At 36.2% G+C, this 15,402-nt stretch overlaps 1 protein-coding gene across 4 annotated transcripts in view; it reads left to right on the top strand.

Moving 5' to 3' along the window:
• The window catches only part of PDE1B (phosphodiesterase 1B), a 236,694-nt gene extending 223,518 nt beyond the window's left edge, over positions 1 to 13,176 (top strand). For all 4 annotated transcript variants that reach the window (XM_063428329.1, XM_063428355.1, XM_063428346.1 and 1 more), the window contains 6 exons: positions 2,929 to 3,010; positions 3,550 to 3,673; positions 4,830 to 4,966; positions 5,645 to 5,750; positions 9,244 to 11,197; positions 11,230 to 13,176. In XM_063428329.1, the coding sequence (XP_063284399.1) occupies positions 2,929 to 3,010; positions 3,550 to 3,673; positions 4,830 to 4,966; positions 5,645 to 5,727 (426 nt within the window). In that variant the 3' untranslated portion in view covers positions 5,728 to 5,750; positions 9,244 to 11,197; positions 11,230 to 13,176. The remainder of the gene's footprint in view (positions 1 to 2,928; positions 3,011 to 3,549; positions 3,674 to 4,829; positions 4,967 to 5,644; positions 5,751 to 9,243; positions 11,198 to 11,229) is intronic.
• Positions 13,177 to 15,402: the final 2,226 nt, after the last annotated feature.

Genomic DNA, 15,402 nt, shown 5'->3' with positions numbered 1-15,402 from the left:
GAGGGGTTGAGGGCCCTGCTCAATGAGCTTACATGCTAGAGGGTGTCGGGTATAGTAATACAAAGGGAATAAGTAGGGGTAATGAAATAGGTTGCTAGAAAAGTAATCACTGAGAACTTAGTAGGTTATTTTTGACAGTTGTAGGAGAGAAGTCATGGGGATGATGAAAACCCGCTAATAGTTTAGATGATATGCTTTCCTGAAGAAGTGTGTTTTCAAAGATTTTTTGAAGGAGTGGAGACTGGGTGAAAGTCACGGAGAAGGGAAGGGAGTTCCACAGAAAAGGTGCAGCCCTGGAGAAGTCTTGGAGGCGAGCATCAGATTTGGAAGTACGAACAGAGAATAGATGTAGGTCTTCGTCAGAGCGCAGGGGCCTCGACGGGACATATTTGTGTATTAGGTAGGATAGGTAGGTTGAAGCAGCATTATGTAGGGACTTGTAAGCAAGCACCAGAATTGAGTCCTATATCTAACTGGAAGCCAATGTAGGGACTGACAGAAGGGGGAGGCGTGGGAGGTGCGGGCCGACAGGAAAATGAACCTCGCCACCGCATTCATAATAGATTACAGTGGTGCAATCTGGGAACACGTAAGACCACTGAGTAGGGGATTGCAGTAGTCAAGGCGTGAAAGAACGGCATGGACCAGCACCTTAGCTGCGTCTGGTGTTAAATAAGGGCGGATGTGAGCTATGTTTTTGAGATGGAAGCAGCCGGATTTGGCGATCAACTGGACATGAGGGTGAAGGAGAGGTTAGAGTCAAAAAGAACACCTAGGCAGCGAGCCTGTGAGGTAGAGGTGATGGTGGTGCCGTTGACTTGGAGGGAGGGAGACACGGGAGTGACAACACTTGAGGGAGGAAAGACCAGACGTTTTGCTTTGGACAGGTTGAGTTTAAGGAAGTGAGCAACCATCCAGTTGGAAATCGGGGAGAGGCAGTCAGAGACACAGGTTAAGATGGGTGGAGAGAGATTGGGAGAGGACAGGTAGATTTGTGTATCATCTGCATATAAAATGATAATGGAAGCCAAAGGAGCTGATGAGATTACCAAGGGAGGCAGTATAGATTGAGAACAGTAGGGGACCAAGCACAGAACCTTGGGGAATGCCAACATAGAGGGGTTGGGGAGAAGAGGCAGAGCCAGAGAAAGAAACACTAAAAAAGCATTGGGAGAGGTAGGAGGAGCACCGGGAGAGAGCAGTATCCGTAGACCGAGATTACAGAGAATGAGAAGAAGCTGTTGATGATCAACAGTGTCAAAGGCAGCAGAAAGATCAAGGAAAATTAAGATAGAGTAATGGCCGCGAGATTTAGCAGCGGTTAAATCGTTGGATACTTTGGTCACAGCTGTTTCAACAGAGTGACGAGCGCGGAATCCAGAGCAGGTCAAGCAGAGAGTTGGATTCGAGGAAGTCTGTCAATCTCGCGTACACAACTCGAATATACTGCCACAAATGGCAGTAGTGATATAGGGCAGTAGTTGGATGGGGAGTTGGGGTCAAGATTGGGCTTTTTCAGAATCGGCGTTATGGTTACATGCTTGAAGGGTGAGGGAAATGTGCCGGAGGAAAGGGAGAGATTGAAAATTTTAGTGAGAGGAAGGGCAAGAGAGAGAGACCTATGTTTGTATTCACTATATTAAAGATAAATAAAATGTCTCCAAGCTAATACAAGGTACATGATCTGAGTTTCTACTCAGAAAATAAGTTTAATGTGAACCTGTCATGTCATGCAGTAAATATATATCATAAAGATAGGAATTGTGACTTTACTTACCTTCTTTATAGCGTACCAACACAGCCTTTGCTCAGGGTTTGTAGTTGTGACATAATTTTCATTATTATAGATATATGTACTGTGTTATTGTAATATCACCACCACTTTCTGATGTGATTGGCTGGTTTAACTGCAAGCACATTGGCATGAGAACTCAGCAACATAAATCACTCTATTCCAATATTCCAACAGCAAGCAACATACATGCTAATTGTGATGCCTTACCTCACAATTAAACCATTGAGTACTTTGGATGGTCGGGGGGAACATATTTTAAACATAGTCAAAGGCATGAATATGTATTTATTGTCAGACATTAGAAGTTAATTTGCTTTTCACTGCCTGATAAATATCATGGGAGACTACAAATGATTTATGTGTACTCATTAACGTTAAATTGTCACTTTATTAAACTAAGCATATAATAATTTGTTGTGTGGTACTTTATGTTAATTTACATCCAAACTTGACAAGGATAACTTTACTAAAATTAGGGAACTAAGAGGCTCTTATAGAACCACTACACCAGCAATGTAATTGCACTTATTCACTGAATGCATATGAGTAGCAGATATCTCACGGGAAAGTCCATTAGGAATCATTTATTAGCTTGTATCTAATATATTACTTTATCAACCATGATAGACACATTTTCATTTAATTGTTGTATCAATTGATTTATAAATACTGACTCCTATATGCACCATTTTACCTTACTAATGGTGAAAATACAATTTTAAATAAATAAAAAAACATGTATATATTTAATTTTCTATATTTAAGTTTCTTTTCAAAATGTCACAGTTACAGAAAGGAAATAAAGAAAATAAGCAAATCATTAGGCAAACACAGTGCAATTTGGTGAAAACACTTTTGCTGACAGAATTGTTGTTGATGGGAGCATCACATTCTATATGTCTGTGGAAAAAAATTACCAGAGGTTTAGCCGTAATGCCTTCTGTGTAATGAGACATTTTTAGCAAAGGAGCAATTCATTGTATGCTCATGTTAACTTGTAAAACACACTATAAAGAGATACAATAAGCCACCAAATATTTACTTCATATTTATTTATTTACTAACCCTTTACCCCCTGCCCATACCTTTGATCACCAAATATAACTCTATATACTGTTGATTTTATCTGCCAGGGAGACAAAGAAGCTGAAATGGGACTGCCTTTCTCACCACTATGTGACCGCAAAGCCACTTTGGTGGCTCAGTCTCAGATAGGTAAGTTACTCGGTGGCAAATATTTTTGGAGAACCCTTGCAGAGGAATATTCAATATCAAATAATTTTTTGGGCATTTATGTCCATGTTCTTTTATAAATGTCTGCTGTTTTGATGACCGTATGCTCCATCTCATAATCTGCCCATTTTCTGATCACAAAATGGATGGAACATGGCACAGCGTATTGGTGAACTAGATGTAGTATGTAGTAGACAGCTGACCATGTATCATGTCTCTATTGTGTATGTCATGAATCTTACAGTTTAGGAGAATGTATGCAAGCAGCAGGACAGACTAAAATGTGTAAAATATGTTTTGTTAGGAAAATTAGCAAACGGAAATGCAGAATTTGACCAATCTCATGACATTGTTGAACCATAATTACAGTTGAGTGATGGCTCAGTGATGGGGTTTATTGAACAGAATAATGCTATTGTACATTTTTTAGACAAGAGACTATACTGATAGCAGATAACCTGTATGCATATGACAAGGACTATACCAACCATGTTATTGAATTGACCCCTTCTCCTTCACAGGATTCATAGAGTTTATAGTGGACCCAACATTTTCGGTGCTGACAGATGTTGCAGAAAAGATTGTTCTTCCATTAGTTGAAGAGGGCAGTAAGGCCAAGCCAAGTGCTCCTGTAAATCAGTCAAGGTCTGACATGCTTTACTTTTACAATAGCTATTTGCAGTACTTTTTATCATTTATAATTTATATTGATATAGATATTGTGGGATCAGGATTAAACGTTGCTCCTTCCTTGTTTCGGTTGACATCAGAAAAATAGCAGACATTGATGTAAACAAATATTGGAAAAAAATGATGGATCAGCTACCAGAACCTTTATTTTCCCCTATTACTTTTCTGTGTAACTGTTTCATAGGTCAGATTGCTGTGAGTGGTTTGACACAAATTGTGGGTCACCCAAATACCCAAAGCAAGCCTTTCAATCACCACATGTTCATCTAAATTGAGCAGAATTGATTGGCTGAGAGTCAGATGATGACGGAACACTGGAATGACCTGCTAGCACATTAACCACTACACTGGACTGTAATGGTCATGGTGCTTAAATTGGCCCTTTAATAACGTATTTATTGGGTATAGATAGAATTTTTCTATTTTTCAATAAACAAAAACATAATCAGTCACTAGATAGCAAAAGTATATTCAATTGCAAAAGAAAGATAAAAAAATATGATACATGCTTTGGTGTGGACAATAAATCTAGAAAGAAATAAATTTTAATGATTTACGTCATACCTGTATAGTCATCACATAAACACTATTCAAGTTAGAGAGTAGTTAACAACCTTATCTGCAAAGCAAATTATATTCATACTTACATTATCATATACTTTTAAACAAAACTCCAGAATCCTCACTTTCAGCCCAGAGAAATTAACATAACATGTTCATGTAAATATGGTGTTGTACATCAGATAAATGAGTTTCCAGAAATGCATTTACATCACCAAAATAAACCTACCCTTCCCGGTCTTTTAAAGAAATGTTACAGTGATACTAGTGATACGTAGCAACATATGCATTTCAATAATTCATAGCAGATAATATATAACCTAAATGCTTATGCAACCAAAATATTGAATTTACAGGGTTCATAGAGTTTATAGTTTACCCAACATTTTCAGTGTTCATAGATGTGGCAGTAAAGATTAATCTTCCGTTAGATGTTCTTCATGCTGACATTTTCCAACATGTGGGGAGCTTCGATTAAAAGCTTACCCCCAGAGTGTGATGTCATACATTTCTCACATTTGTTAACGGGGCCTCATTTCTTGCCTCATAGCTCACAGTGGAGGCAACCGTCCCTCGACGAGCAAGCTGAACTAGGAGACATCAATGCTGACCTGAACAGCTTCCGAACAACATGGACCAAGTATATCCAGGAAAACAAGCAGAAATGGAAGGAGAGGGCAGCAAGCGGTAAGGAATTCCATAACGAGACACACTTTAAACATTGTTCTTTTTTTGTTGATCTCATGGAAAGTTTTATGAATTTTATTTCCCTCAAGACGACAGCTATTTAAAAGAAATGCTACTAGCAAATATTCAAATGTAAATATTTAAATATGTAAATGTAACAACATTGAAGTAAGCAGCAGATTTTCTAGTGTATATGAGAATTGAGGATTGGAGACATAGATATGTGAACATAAAGTTCATATGAAGTACTTTATGTTTAAGTACTGCATCAGCTTTTAGGTGACTGCTCAATCTTTCCACATGGAATGAAGAATTAAATAATCTTAGAACAAGTTCTTAAAAAGTTGGTAAGCCCAACATATAATACAAAAGAAAAACGTGTAGTGTAACCTATTCCTATCCTTTCCAATGTGCAGCATCACAATTAAATATTTGTGGCAAGAAATAAAAGACTTGATTTGTAGTTAACTATATTCTGCGTGATGCTGCTCACTATATTTTAGCTTTTATGGAGCTATGTTTTTCAAAAAGTGCCGAACAATCTATCGATGATTTTAAAAATAATTTATCTTTGGCAGGGTATTTGCAATATAGGGTTTTCTTGAAGATAAAAGTGTATTTGTGTACATTAGATTAATTTCTTCTTATATTATGTCATATCCATGGCTCCTTTTCTAGGAATCACTAACCAAACATCTGTTGATGAACTTTCCCCCTGTGAGGAGGAACATAGCACAGAGGAAAATGGCAATCTGGACTAGTGCACATTTTCATTCGACACCAGGTATGTCTATGGCTGTATGGAAAGACTTCTGTCCAATCAAGATACCATATCACTTACTAAGAAAGGGGCATGTGTAAAGTCATACATTCTGTAAAGATATTTTCTGTTTAACACTTATGTTTATAAAAGTCCTGAATCCTTTAACCTGTAATCTAATAGTCTTCAATATAGTCACCAGCACGGACTTTTATTAAGTATTTGCATAATTGTCTTTGGGCGTGAAGTAATTCAAGCCTTTCTGTCCCAAATAAAATAATTTTGCATTGATTCAATTTAAGCAATTCCTGAACTAACTACTTTTGGACTTTTTCTTAATACACCAATATCTCACAACCTCATTATCATTTTATAAGCAGTGCCAAAGAAGAAGAATTTACCTATGGCTCTCCATCCCTGAATGCTAATCCTTTTCAAAAACAAACTTCCTCGCTGGTTTTGTAGGCACTTCTAAGAAAAATTAACCAAGGAATTACTTGATTTGTGAAAATTATATATGACAACCCTTTAATTTCACACATTTCACAAATTTTAAAACCGTAACATTTTCACTCTTTGATATCTCCTAAGAGAACTTCAAAAACCTTTCCCTAAAAAAAAAAAAAAAAAACCTAGCCCAACCCAGGACATGGATGCCATAACAACAAAGTTAGTCATGTCTTCATGTTTATTGTGGACTGTTTTTATACAGTTGACAATTTGAGACATAATGCTCTGATTGCTGCCTCTTCTTAAACACTCTTCATCCTTCCCTCCATTCTTACAGAAACTAGGAGTGAATTATTCAACGTATATGTTATTACTCCCTCAATAATACCAAACAGTTGATACATAATACATTAAAAAGCATAAAAATAGTGTAATTAACATTTAAGAAATACTAATTATGAGCAGATGAGAATGAAAATCTAAAATTAATAAAAGATCTGGAGAAATTTATGCAATTTATTAGAATTATGCAATCTATAAGAAAAGAGTTAAATGACCACATTAGAATTACCAGTAGTCTTATCAATTCAATTCTAAGAATTCTACACTGTCTACCTTCATCAATTACTCTACACACACAGAGCTTTGTGAAGCTGCCCATTTATTGATTTCCAATTTTCTTCCTAGATTATCTTGGCATATCCGACCACATGATGTATTCATTCTCATGGTTATACTGTGTCCTCTGTTTACACTGCCTTACAATTTTTATACAGTGAAATAAATATGTATATGAATAGAAATAGTGAAGGACGAGTAGACACAAAAATGTGAGTTTCTTTTTAGAAAACTTTTAAGTGCTTGCCATCAGGAGAAATGGGAAACCAATACAAAAACTGTCAGTAGAAGATTATTTCTCTTTCAGAGAACAGTGTGGTTCCTTAGTCTCTAATCTGACAAAAGAGATATAAACAATCCAATTTGTATAGATTACGTAAACAGGAAATGAGAAACAGTCAAAAATACAAATTAAGAAAAATGGCTCTTTGGTGCAGGTCATTGTGTTTGATGTGACTCATTATGTCATTTCTAAGACTCCAAGACTACCTTACATGTCTCTGGAATTTATGATATTACATTATCAGTTAATAGGGTCTACCTGCAAACATGTCCATTTTCACTTCAACAGATTCATAAAAACTTTTGATTTAAACAGTCCCGTAACTCAGGAAGTTTCCAAAGTATAGAGGATCCTAAGTCTGAAATACAAATGCAACACCTAACCCACCCCGAGGAATCTTGACAATCATATGTTTAATGCCTAAACTCAAGGTTCCATAACAGATTATGCTGGACTAGCTGGTTGAAGTAACCTTGGCCATAACCGCACTAACGCACTAACATCACTACTTGACTCTAAGCCACTAGAAAGAGATCAAACTCACCAGGGATCATTTCAGTGGAAAAAGTTGGGATTCAAGGTATACAAGGTGGAATGAGAATATTACTAGAGGATGTAACACACATATGGCTAACTTATCTATCTAAGTATAATTACCTGTTCCATTATGCATATGGTCAGTTTCATTTCATCATTCTTTTCAAATTTTATTTTTTTATTGTTTTAAACAATAATAATAAAAATAATAAGTGTACATTTTTAACAGTCAGTAATGTTTAAACATTATGGTATATGGACAGTGACATAATAGAAAAGATCTTTGTTATTGGTACATTATCAGTAATATGAGTAACAACACAAAGATCATAAATGATAATTTCATCATTCTGAATGCACTTTGGATGATACAGCAGCCTGGATGAAACCAGTACTAAGGAATATCCCAAGTAACGTCCTATCTCCAACTATATGAGAGATGATCTCATGTTTGGAACCTTCCTATTTCCTGGGTTGCTCACAATTTAAGGTCCAGTTTTGTAGTTGTGGCAAAACTAGCCACTTAAAACTGTATTTTCTTAAATGTGTGCCTATAGCTTTAGAACCAAGTGTATTTCTGCATAGTGTATTACATGTGAACAATAGCGTTCGTATGCTGACGGCATGAAAGCCACCAGCATTCATACAATAGTTTCACGAACAGTGAATTTCAATACTGTTCGTGAAACGAACAAACTACCGAAGGGAGACCACACACAGGAGGCCGTGTGGCTCCCATTAAGGATTGCAACATTGTTGCAATCGGTAATTAGAGGGATTCAGGGTGGCCGCCATTCGGCTACCGACCACGCGGCGGTCGGCCATCTTGGATCCTTTGTTAGCCCAGCGTTATTTGGTCGTCGAGCGCCTGGAACTAAAATCGGCTACTCGGCAGCACGAATACCGCTGGACTTCCAAGCCATTCGGGAGCCCCGGTCCTTCGGTAATGTGTTTCCCTAAGGTCAATCGGTAGTTTGCATGTAACTTGAATGTAATGTTTGTTTCGTGCGGCGTTCGGTTATTTATGCTGGGATCTGAGTGGTACTTTCACGAAATGTGCGCTCAGACCCCAGCTATCTACCGAACGTCCATTCGTTTAAATATAATGAATAATGTAAAAGTTATGCATTTTCATGTGAAATATTGGTTCTGCTGTACGGAGGAATAATCCTCTTAACTGTATATTCTAGTGGGAGTATCCCTCTCGTACAGCAGTGCATAATGGGAGAAATGTCCAGGTTGTTAAGTTAACCCCTGTAATGTCAGTAGGGAAACCCCTTGCATGGGGAATCCCATAAATACTGTGACCTGTGATTAAAAGCTCAGTTGACTCCCAGCCTATGTGTCGTCTAGTTCTTGGGAAGGAAGGATTCTACCGGGATTATTGTAGGCTGTATTTATTTGCCTGGATTATTTTATGCTGTTCCTGTTACCCAGCGGAGATACTGTGGATTATACTACCTCTCCGCTACAGTAGTGATCTTATATATATTTTATACAATGTACTATATTCTTTATTTAATTGATTTTGTGGTTGATATGTACACATCTGTAGACGTGGAGAAGATCCTTCTCTGCTATTGAAACCTTTCTGTCTCTGATAATATTTTTCCTTTTTCTATGTAACAGGCACTCTTCTGGTTCAGAATGAGGTCTTTGATACCACATCAGATCCCTTCCCTGCAGTACAGAAGGACCAGAACACAGGGAGTGAAAAGAAAGGATCTGAGTAAAGCCGCAGGTCATTTAGCACGCACAGAAAGTGGGACATTCAGGGAACATGCCTATCCTCAAAATTCCTCCGTCTGTGACACTGTATGGGCTAACTCATCGAACATTGTATAACTCTCCCTCTGTCCATCTCCAGTGACTGTCTCTGCTCTGTGGGTCTGTTTCCTTTTTGTGGATCACTTAATTGCTGTAATGCCATCTGTCTTGTTTTTTTTGTGCGAGTCTCTTAGAGTAGGATGCAGTTATTTTATTCTATTTTTTACTGTGCACACATTTGACACTCTGCAATCATTACATTTTAGATTATTTTTTGCACAATCGTTCTGCCACTATGCATGCGTTTTAAATAGTGAAAGGGTATCAATAGATTAAACTGCAATGCAAAAAAAACAACATATATATATTTATTTATTAATTTGTTTTTTTATAAACACACCTTGGGGTTATGAAACATAATCTTATATTTAGATGATAAAATTTACAACTAAGAACAGAAAAATCAGACATACCTTAACTTAAGAATAAACACAACACATACAAACGCAAAAAACCTGGGAGGTAGGTACTCGATTTAAAAGTTCATATAATGATTAGGCATGTCTATATATATATATGAAAACAACAGCGTGGTACAGATAAATGGACACTTTAATCAGCCTCTTTGCTGTACTATTTGTTACAGAGACAATGGAACAAGGCTACATTCACACTTAAATACCAGAATTCGAATGCTAGCTGCATTGCATTTAAAGATTAATTTGACTGTTGTTTTTTTATGCATTGCTTCCTGCCAGGACGTTATTATGGTAGCATTTTTCCCCGCTAGACAAGCATTCATCTCTATGATATACGATGTGTAGGACATTGTTTCTTTCTACAGAGACTTCTCGAGCGTGACAAACGAAACCTTTTCTTAAGTGAAAGCATACACAGCTCTGCACATGTTTCTGTCACACAGTGTACAGAGTAGCATTCCATTCATTCCCATTGCACAATACATTCCTTACTGCAGACATCAACAAGAAAAAAATGTAGACAGAATATTGTCCATTGCACAGACCTTCAGAGCATTGCATGATCAATTCCCTGCGGTGGATTAAAGAAAGGAAAATCTTCTTGTCTTTCTGTCTTGTCTGTGACATGGGGTTTGATGTTGTGTTTGGTGCCTTGTTTTGAAGTGTGTTGTATACCTGTTGTCTACACTCACTCATTACATTTTTTTGATATACAATTCAGACATAGAAATATTTAAGTTATGTTTTCAGTTGCAGAGACGGTTGTGATTCATTGTTTGTTTGTTTGTTTGTTTGTTTGTTTTTTAAACTAGCAACCTGTTCTCTTCTTTCAAACATCGAGAAGTGGATTCTGCATTATACACAGGTTGTCCCATTTTTGATGTCCCATAACTTTCACTGTCCGAATTTCTGAGAAAAAAAAAAAAGTGTTAACATTTTAAGTTAGTGCTAGTTTATGCCAGTTCTGGTTAATGACTTTCAGGGAGCTCTGGACCATGTGTCACAATGCATACAACGATAGAACAGTAACACTGCTGGCTGGATGTAATAAGTCATTTGATGGAATCCCAACCACATTAACTTTGGAGGGTTTCTTGTGTAATTATGCAGTCACTTTAAATGTAAACAGGAGGAATAATCCAATGAATGTTTAATAATGAATTATGGAAGCAGGTTCATTCAACCTTTCTACTCTAAATAATGGAATGAACAATTAATAGACAAATACAGCGTTTCCCCTCTCGATGCTCTATCTGCATCAACGGAAATAAATAATCCAATAACTGCAGATGTCAATATCAAATAAACGTCATGAATAATTATGCATTTTCTCACCAGTTAATTGGTAAAGAAAAGCATAGTATGGGAGCAATTTCTCTCTTGACAGGTTCCATTTTAAAGACATGAATGGATAGTTATTATTTTATTATGTTTGTAAATTAAAATTCCAACTATGACAGCAGAAAGGATCAGGAATAAGGCATTATTTTCCCTGTATATTGAGTATTTATTTGCTCCTTGTATGGGTTTACTATGCAGCTATCATTTCCATAAGTGCTAGTGAGTTAGGACTGGAGTGTATGCAAATAGGCTTCCACCGTATGTTGAGTGAGTGTATCAATTATTTTTAAGCTGCAACATTTTTAGAATATTTGGTCGGCCGTGTCCCCAATTTTAAAAGCTGCCAGTAGGCTCCTGTTAGCTGATGCGTTGGGAGCAGTGGCAAAGATCTCAGATACAAATTGATGATGGAAGTAAACTATGAGGGATACTATACAAAAATAAAACCAAACTATATAAATACGGCACTTACACAAACAAGATTTATCCCCAATTCTAGCCCCATAATCATTAGTTCTAAAAACATAATATACATTCTAATCAAGTGCTTCATGAAAACTAACTGAACCAGTGGAAGATATTCTATGCATTGAAGCATCTATCCAACAATAACAAAGTGGACACTCAGTGAAGTGGTCCTTACAGTGAAGTGGACTTTACATTGGACCATTGTGCAAAAATATGTCAAACTTTTTCTATATCTTTGCTGTAAGCATTGGCAGTATGCAAAGTGATATGTGAGCATTCAGTTCTTTGTAGAACAATGTGGGTGGAGTGCGAAAAAGGTTGATGTAGATCAGTCAAGGTGAAGTGGATAGGATAAGATATTGAATGGTGAGAATAATGTAAGTAAATTAATATCAAGATGAAACAACAGTGATGACATAATTTAATGGTCTGAAGCATTAATCCCCCCCCCCCCCTTTAAATTTCCTGATAATCCCAGACAATATGGCACATTTATTATGACCACAAGGTATTCCTTCAACCTCTATGGTGTGATCATTCTGCAGGAGCAAGGAGCATATTGAGCCCTTCCACAGTTGGAGGAAAGATACAAATGTTTTAACACCCTATTTAAATAGAACAAAAGCTCATTCTACCACATCAACACTTTAACATTGCATTTTCTTACAGTGGAGTGGAAGTTGTAGTCATGGTCTGAGTGTTAAAGGGGAACCGTCACTTCTCTCGAAATTACACCATTGAATAAAGTATTGAAAATCAGTTATCACTTAAGCTAACTTTTTTTTAAATGTTCCAATTTCTTTTTAAATTATAGTACAGATTTAGCAAAGGACATCTCAGCCCAGTTTGTTCCAGGCACAGCTAAGGTTTACATTGTGATTGAACATAGAGAGAACATAGAAACATGCTTTAATTTCTCCTCTTCTCATTATGCTGACTGCCAGGTGCAAAGGACAGAGTTCATAATGATTGACAGGGGGCTAAGATGGAGGCATCCAGTTGCAGGATAAAGAGGTGTGATAAAGAGGATTCTCCATTAAAAAAATTTTTTTATACTTTATAAACACATTTTTCAAAAAATATAAGTACATTATAAAAAAATAATAAAAATCCTGAGAAATGACAGTTTCCCTTTAACGGTAACCTTCTTTACATTATATGCTTCATTATTTCTTGTGAAAGGGCTTAACATTGCCACTTCTGTAGAAACACTGAATATTTGATGCAATATGACTTGAGTTACCATTAGCTGATATTTCTATGGCAACAAAAAGTCCAAAGCTCCCTTCTTCCTGACATCAACTTTGTATCCACCCGAGAAAAGCACTAAATGTATATTACGTGTGTAGACAGTCTCCCTGTTATTTTTGGTTTGATGTTTGTAAGTTAACAGTAAGTATATGCATTTGGTTAAACAGAGAACTATTTCAGAGATTTAAAGTCAATAAATAAGATAATTTATTCCTGTTTCACCTTTAGTCTATTTATCAGTCTCCCAGTCTCATTTTTTTAAATGATAATCCCATGCAAATATATGAGTATATAGACTTTTCCTTTCTGATTTGCATGCCAGACCTTTGAATTGTCCAGTTATCCCATGAGTAGTAGACAAACTAACGGGTTCATTACGCATTAAATAAGGCTTTCATAAAAGGATGTATTTCATAAAACTTAATTTCTCAGCTCTCCTCATTGGTGAAGAATACAACAATTCCATGTAATTTTCAGGAGAAACACATACCATAACTAAGAGTTAGAAAGGAACAGAACCGTTTTTTTTATATTGTAAAGTCTTCCTTATTTTTCGTACAGTTTTAAAAATGTGTCATCTTTTGTATCATTTTCTTGTTTTTCCTTTTGCCACTTGATATTGTTTTATTGTCTTCAAAACGTCCTGTATTTCGCCACTTATATTCCTGTCTTTCTGTCCATTCAAATTATTCTAACGTACATGAAAGCGGACCGGTCAAAGTCCACGTTTAACTTTGTATTCATATGATTCTCCTGATGACTCAGTGTTGGCCTAAAATATGTTCATGATTTGATTAAAGAGTTTTTGCTATGGCTGACAGATATGGAACAAACTGACTGAGAGATTCATGTTAGTAATGTCTGTGTTTTCCTAGGCACTCACGAATTGTAGTCCTCATAACCTTCAGTTAGCCTTCACAGACCTATATGTAGTCTACTCACTAAACAGTGGGTTGTGGTGGCAGGACCAGTTGTAAATTTTAGACCACAATAGCAAAGATCGGAAAACAAAATAGATTTCACTGAAATGATTTTGCCATAAATTTTGCAAGACAGTTCACGCGTCACTGCTGTTTAGTGAATAGACACCAAAGGTTCGACTTATATCAATGGAAGGGTGGAAATAGAGACATACGTTACTTTACTGTAAGAAAACAAACGTGGGAAAATTGTACATTTATTTATTGACAAGAAAAAAAATGTAAATGTATTGTTATTGTTCATAAAATGGGCATTTATTTATGAAGTCTTCCCTCCGATTTGGTTTGTACTGATAGCAAAATGAAGTCCAAAAATTTGGGCATGAGAGTGTAAGAATGAATAGGACACAAATGAAACATTCTACTGTACAGATAAAACAAGAATCATATGAACACTCGCTGCCCAGATCAAATCTAAACTATTTATTTCATAAAAATATAAAGAAAAGAAACCAGGATGTACTTTAAGTAATAACATTTTATGGAATCTTATGTATGTATCTTGTATTTTTAAGCTATATAGATTTTAAATGCTCGATCTAAATGCAAAATAATTTACAACACTATTTTATTGTTCTTTCTTTTTATGTCCGTGATGTTTTAACACTTTAACTGCAAATGGTCAAGTAACATATTTCAATATCTGCTCCTCTTGGAGTGGGTGATTTAATAACTTGGCTTCCTTGGGAACAACAAGGCTTCTCAAGCTGCCAGGTGATGAAAGGGTTAAAATCCCCGAAGAGGTTTGTCAATATGTTGCTTCTGGTGTACCAGTGAGTGGTACGTACCTGTTTTTATTTCTGATCTTATTTTGTAATGCTCCATATGCTATGCTTATTGGCGGTGCAAACATTTTCATCAAGAAAGAAGTTCAATAATCTGACATAACCCCTGAACGGTCCAAAAAAAAGATAAACAAATACGAAAGTGACAGATGGTAGAAGGGTTGGGTTCAGTTCAACTGGAGAACCCTCTAAAAATCCTATGTTCTTCGCCAGAATTAATGCATGCATTGTGTAAAGTACTGTTGTTTTAACTTTGAAATAGGGCTCGGAACCTACTGACTTGTGTTTACTTGTCTTGATCTGGGGAATAACATAGGATTAATAAAAGCATGTGGTTTTATAACGATGGCATCTGTACTGCCTACCATATTGGCTTCATTGCAAGACGCCACCATTTTTTTTTTAGTAGTTAATACCTTTATTTATATAAGTTTTGATTCACTACATAATATGGCATGTTACAGTGATTTGCCAGATTGCTAAATTTTGGCTAAATAATTATGTTGACGATAATCTTAATTTCAGATGAAATTGAGTTTTCAAGTTGCAGTTATTTTCTATTTATTAAAATACACCCCAAAGTGTTTAACACCAACATTTGTTGTTCTTTAACAAATAATTCATAAATATTGGTTCAAAGAATTTGCACCAGAATGTTAAAATGTCTGTATGTGTGCCTAATTCCTATATACAATAAACACACTTACATCCAGTATT

The sequence above is a fragment of the Pelobates fuscus genome, chromosome 1, assembly GCF_036172605.1.
Source record: "Pelobates fuscus isolate aPelFus1 chromosome 1, aPelFus1.pri, whole genome shotgun sequence".
NCBI classification, from domain to species: Eukaryota; Metazoa; Chordata; class Amphibia; order Anura; family Pelobatidae; genus Pelobates; species Pelobates fuscus.
Note: the sequence above shows the minus strand (reverse complement) of the source record. Positions and strands in the feature narration are given on the sequence as shown.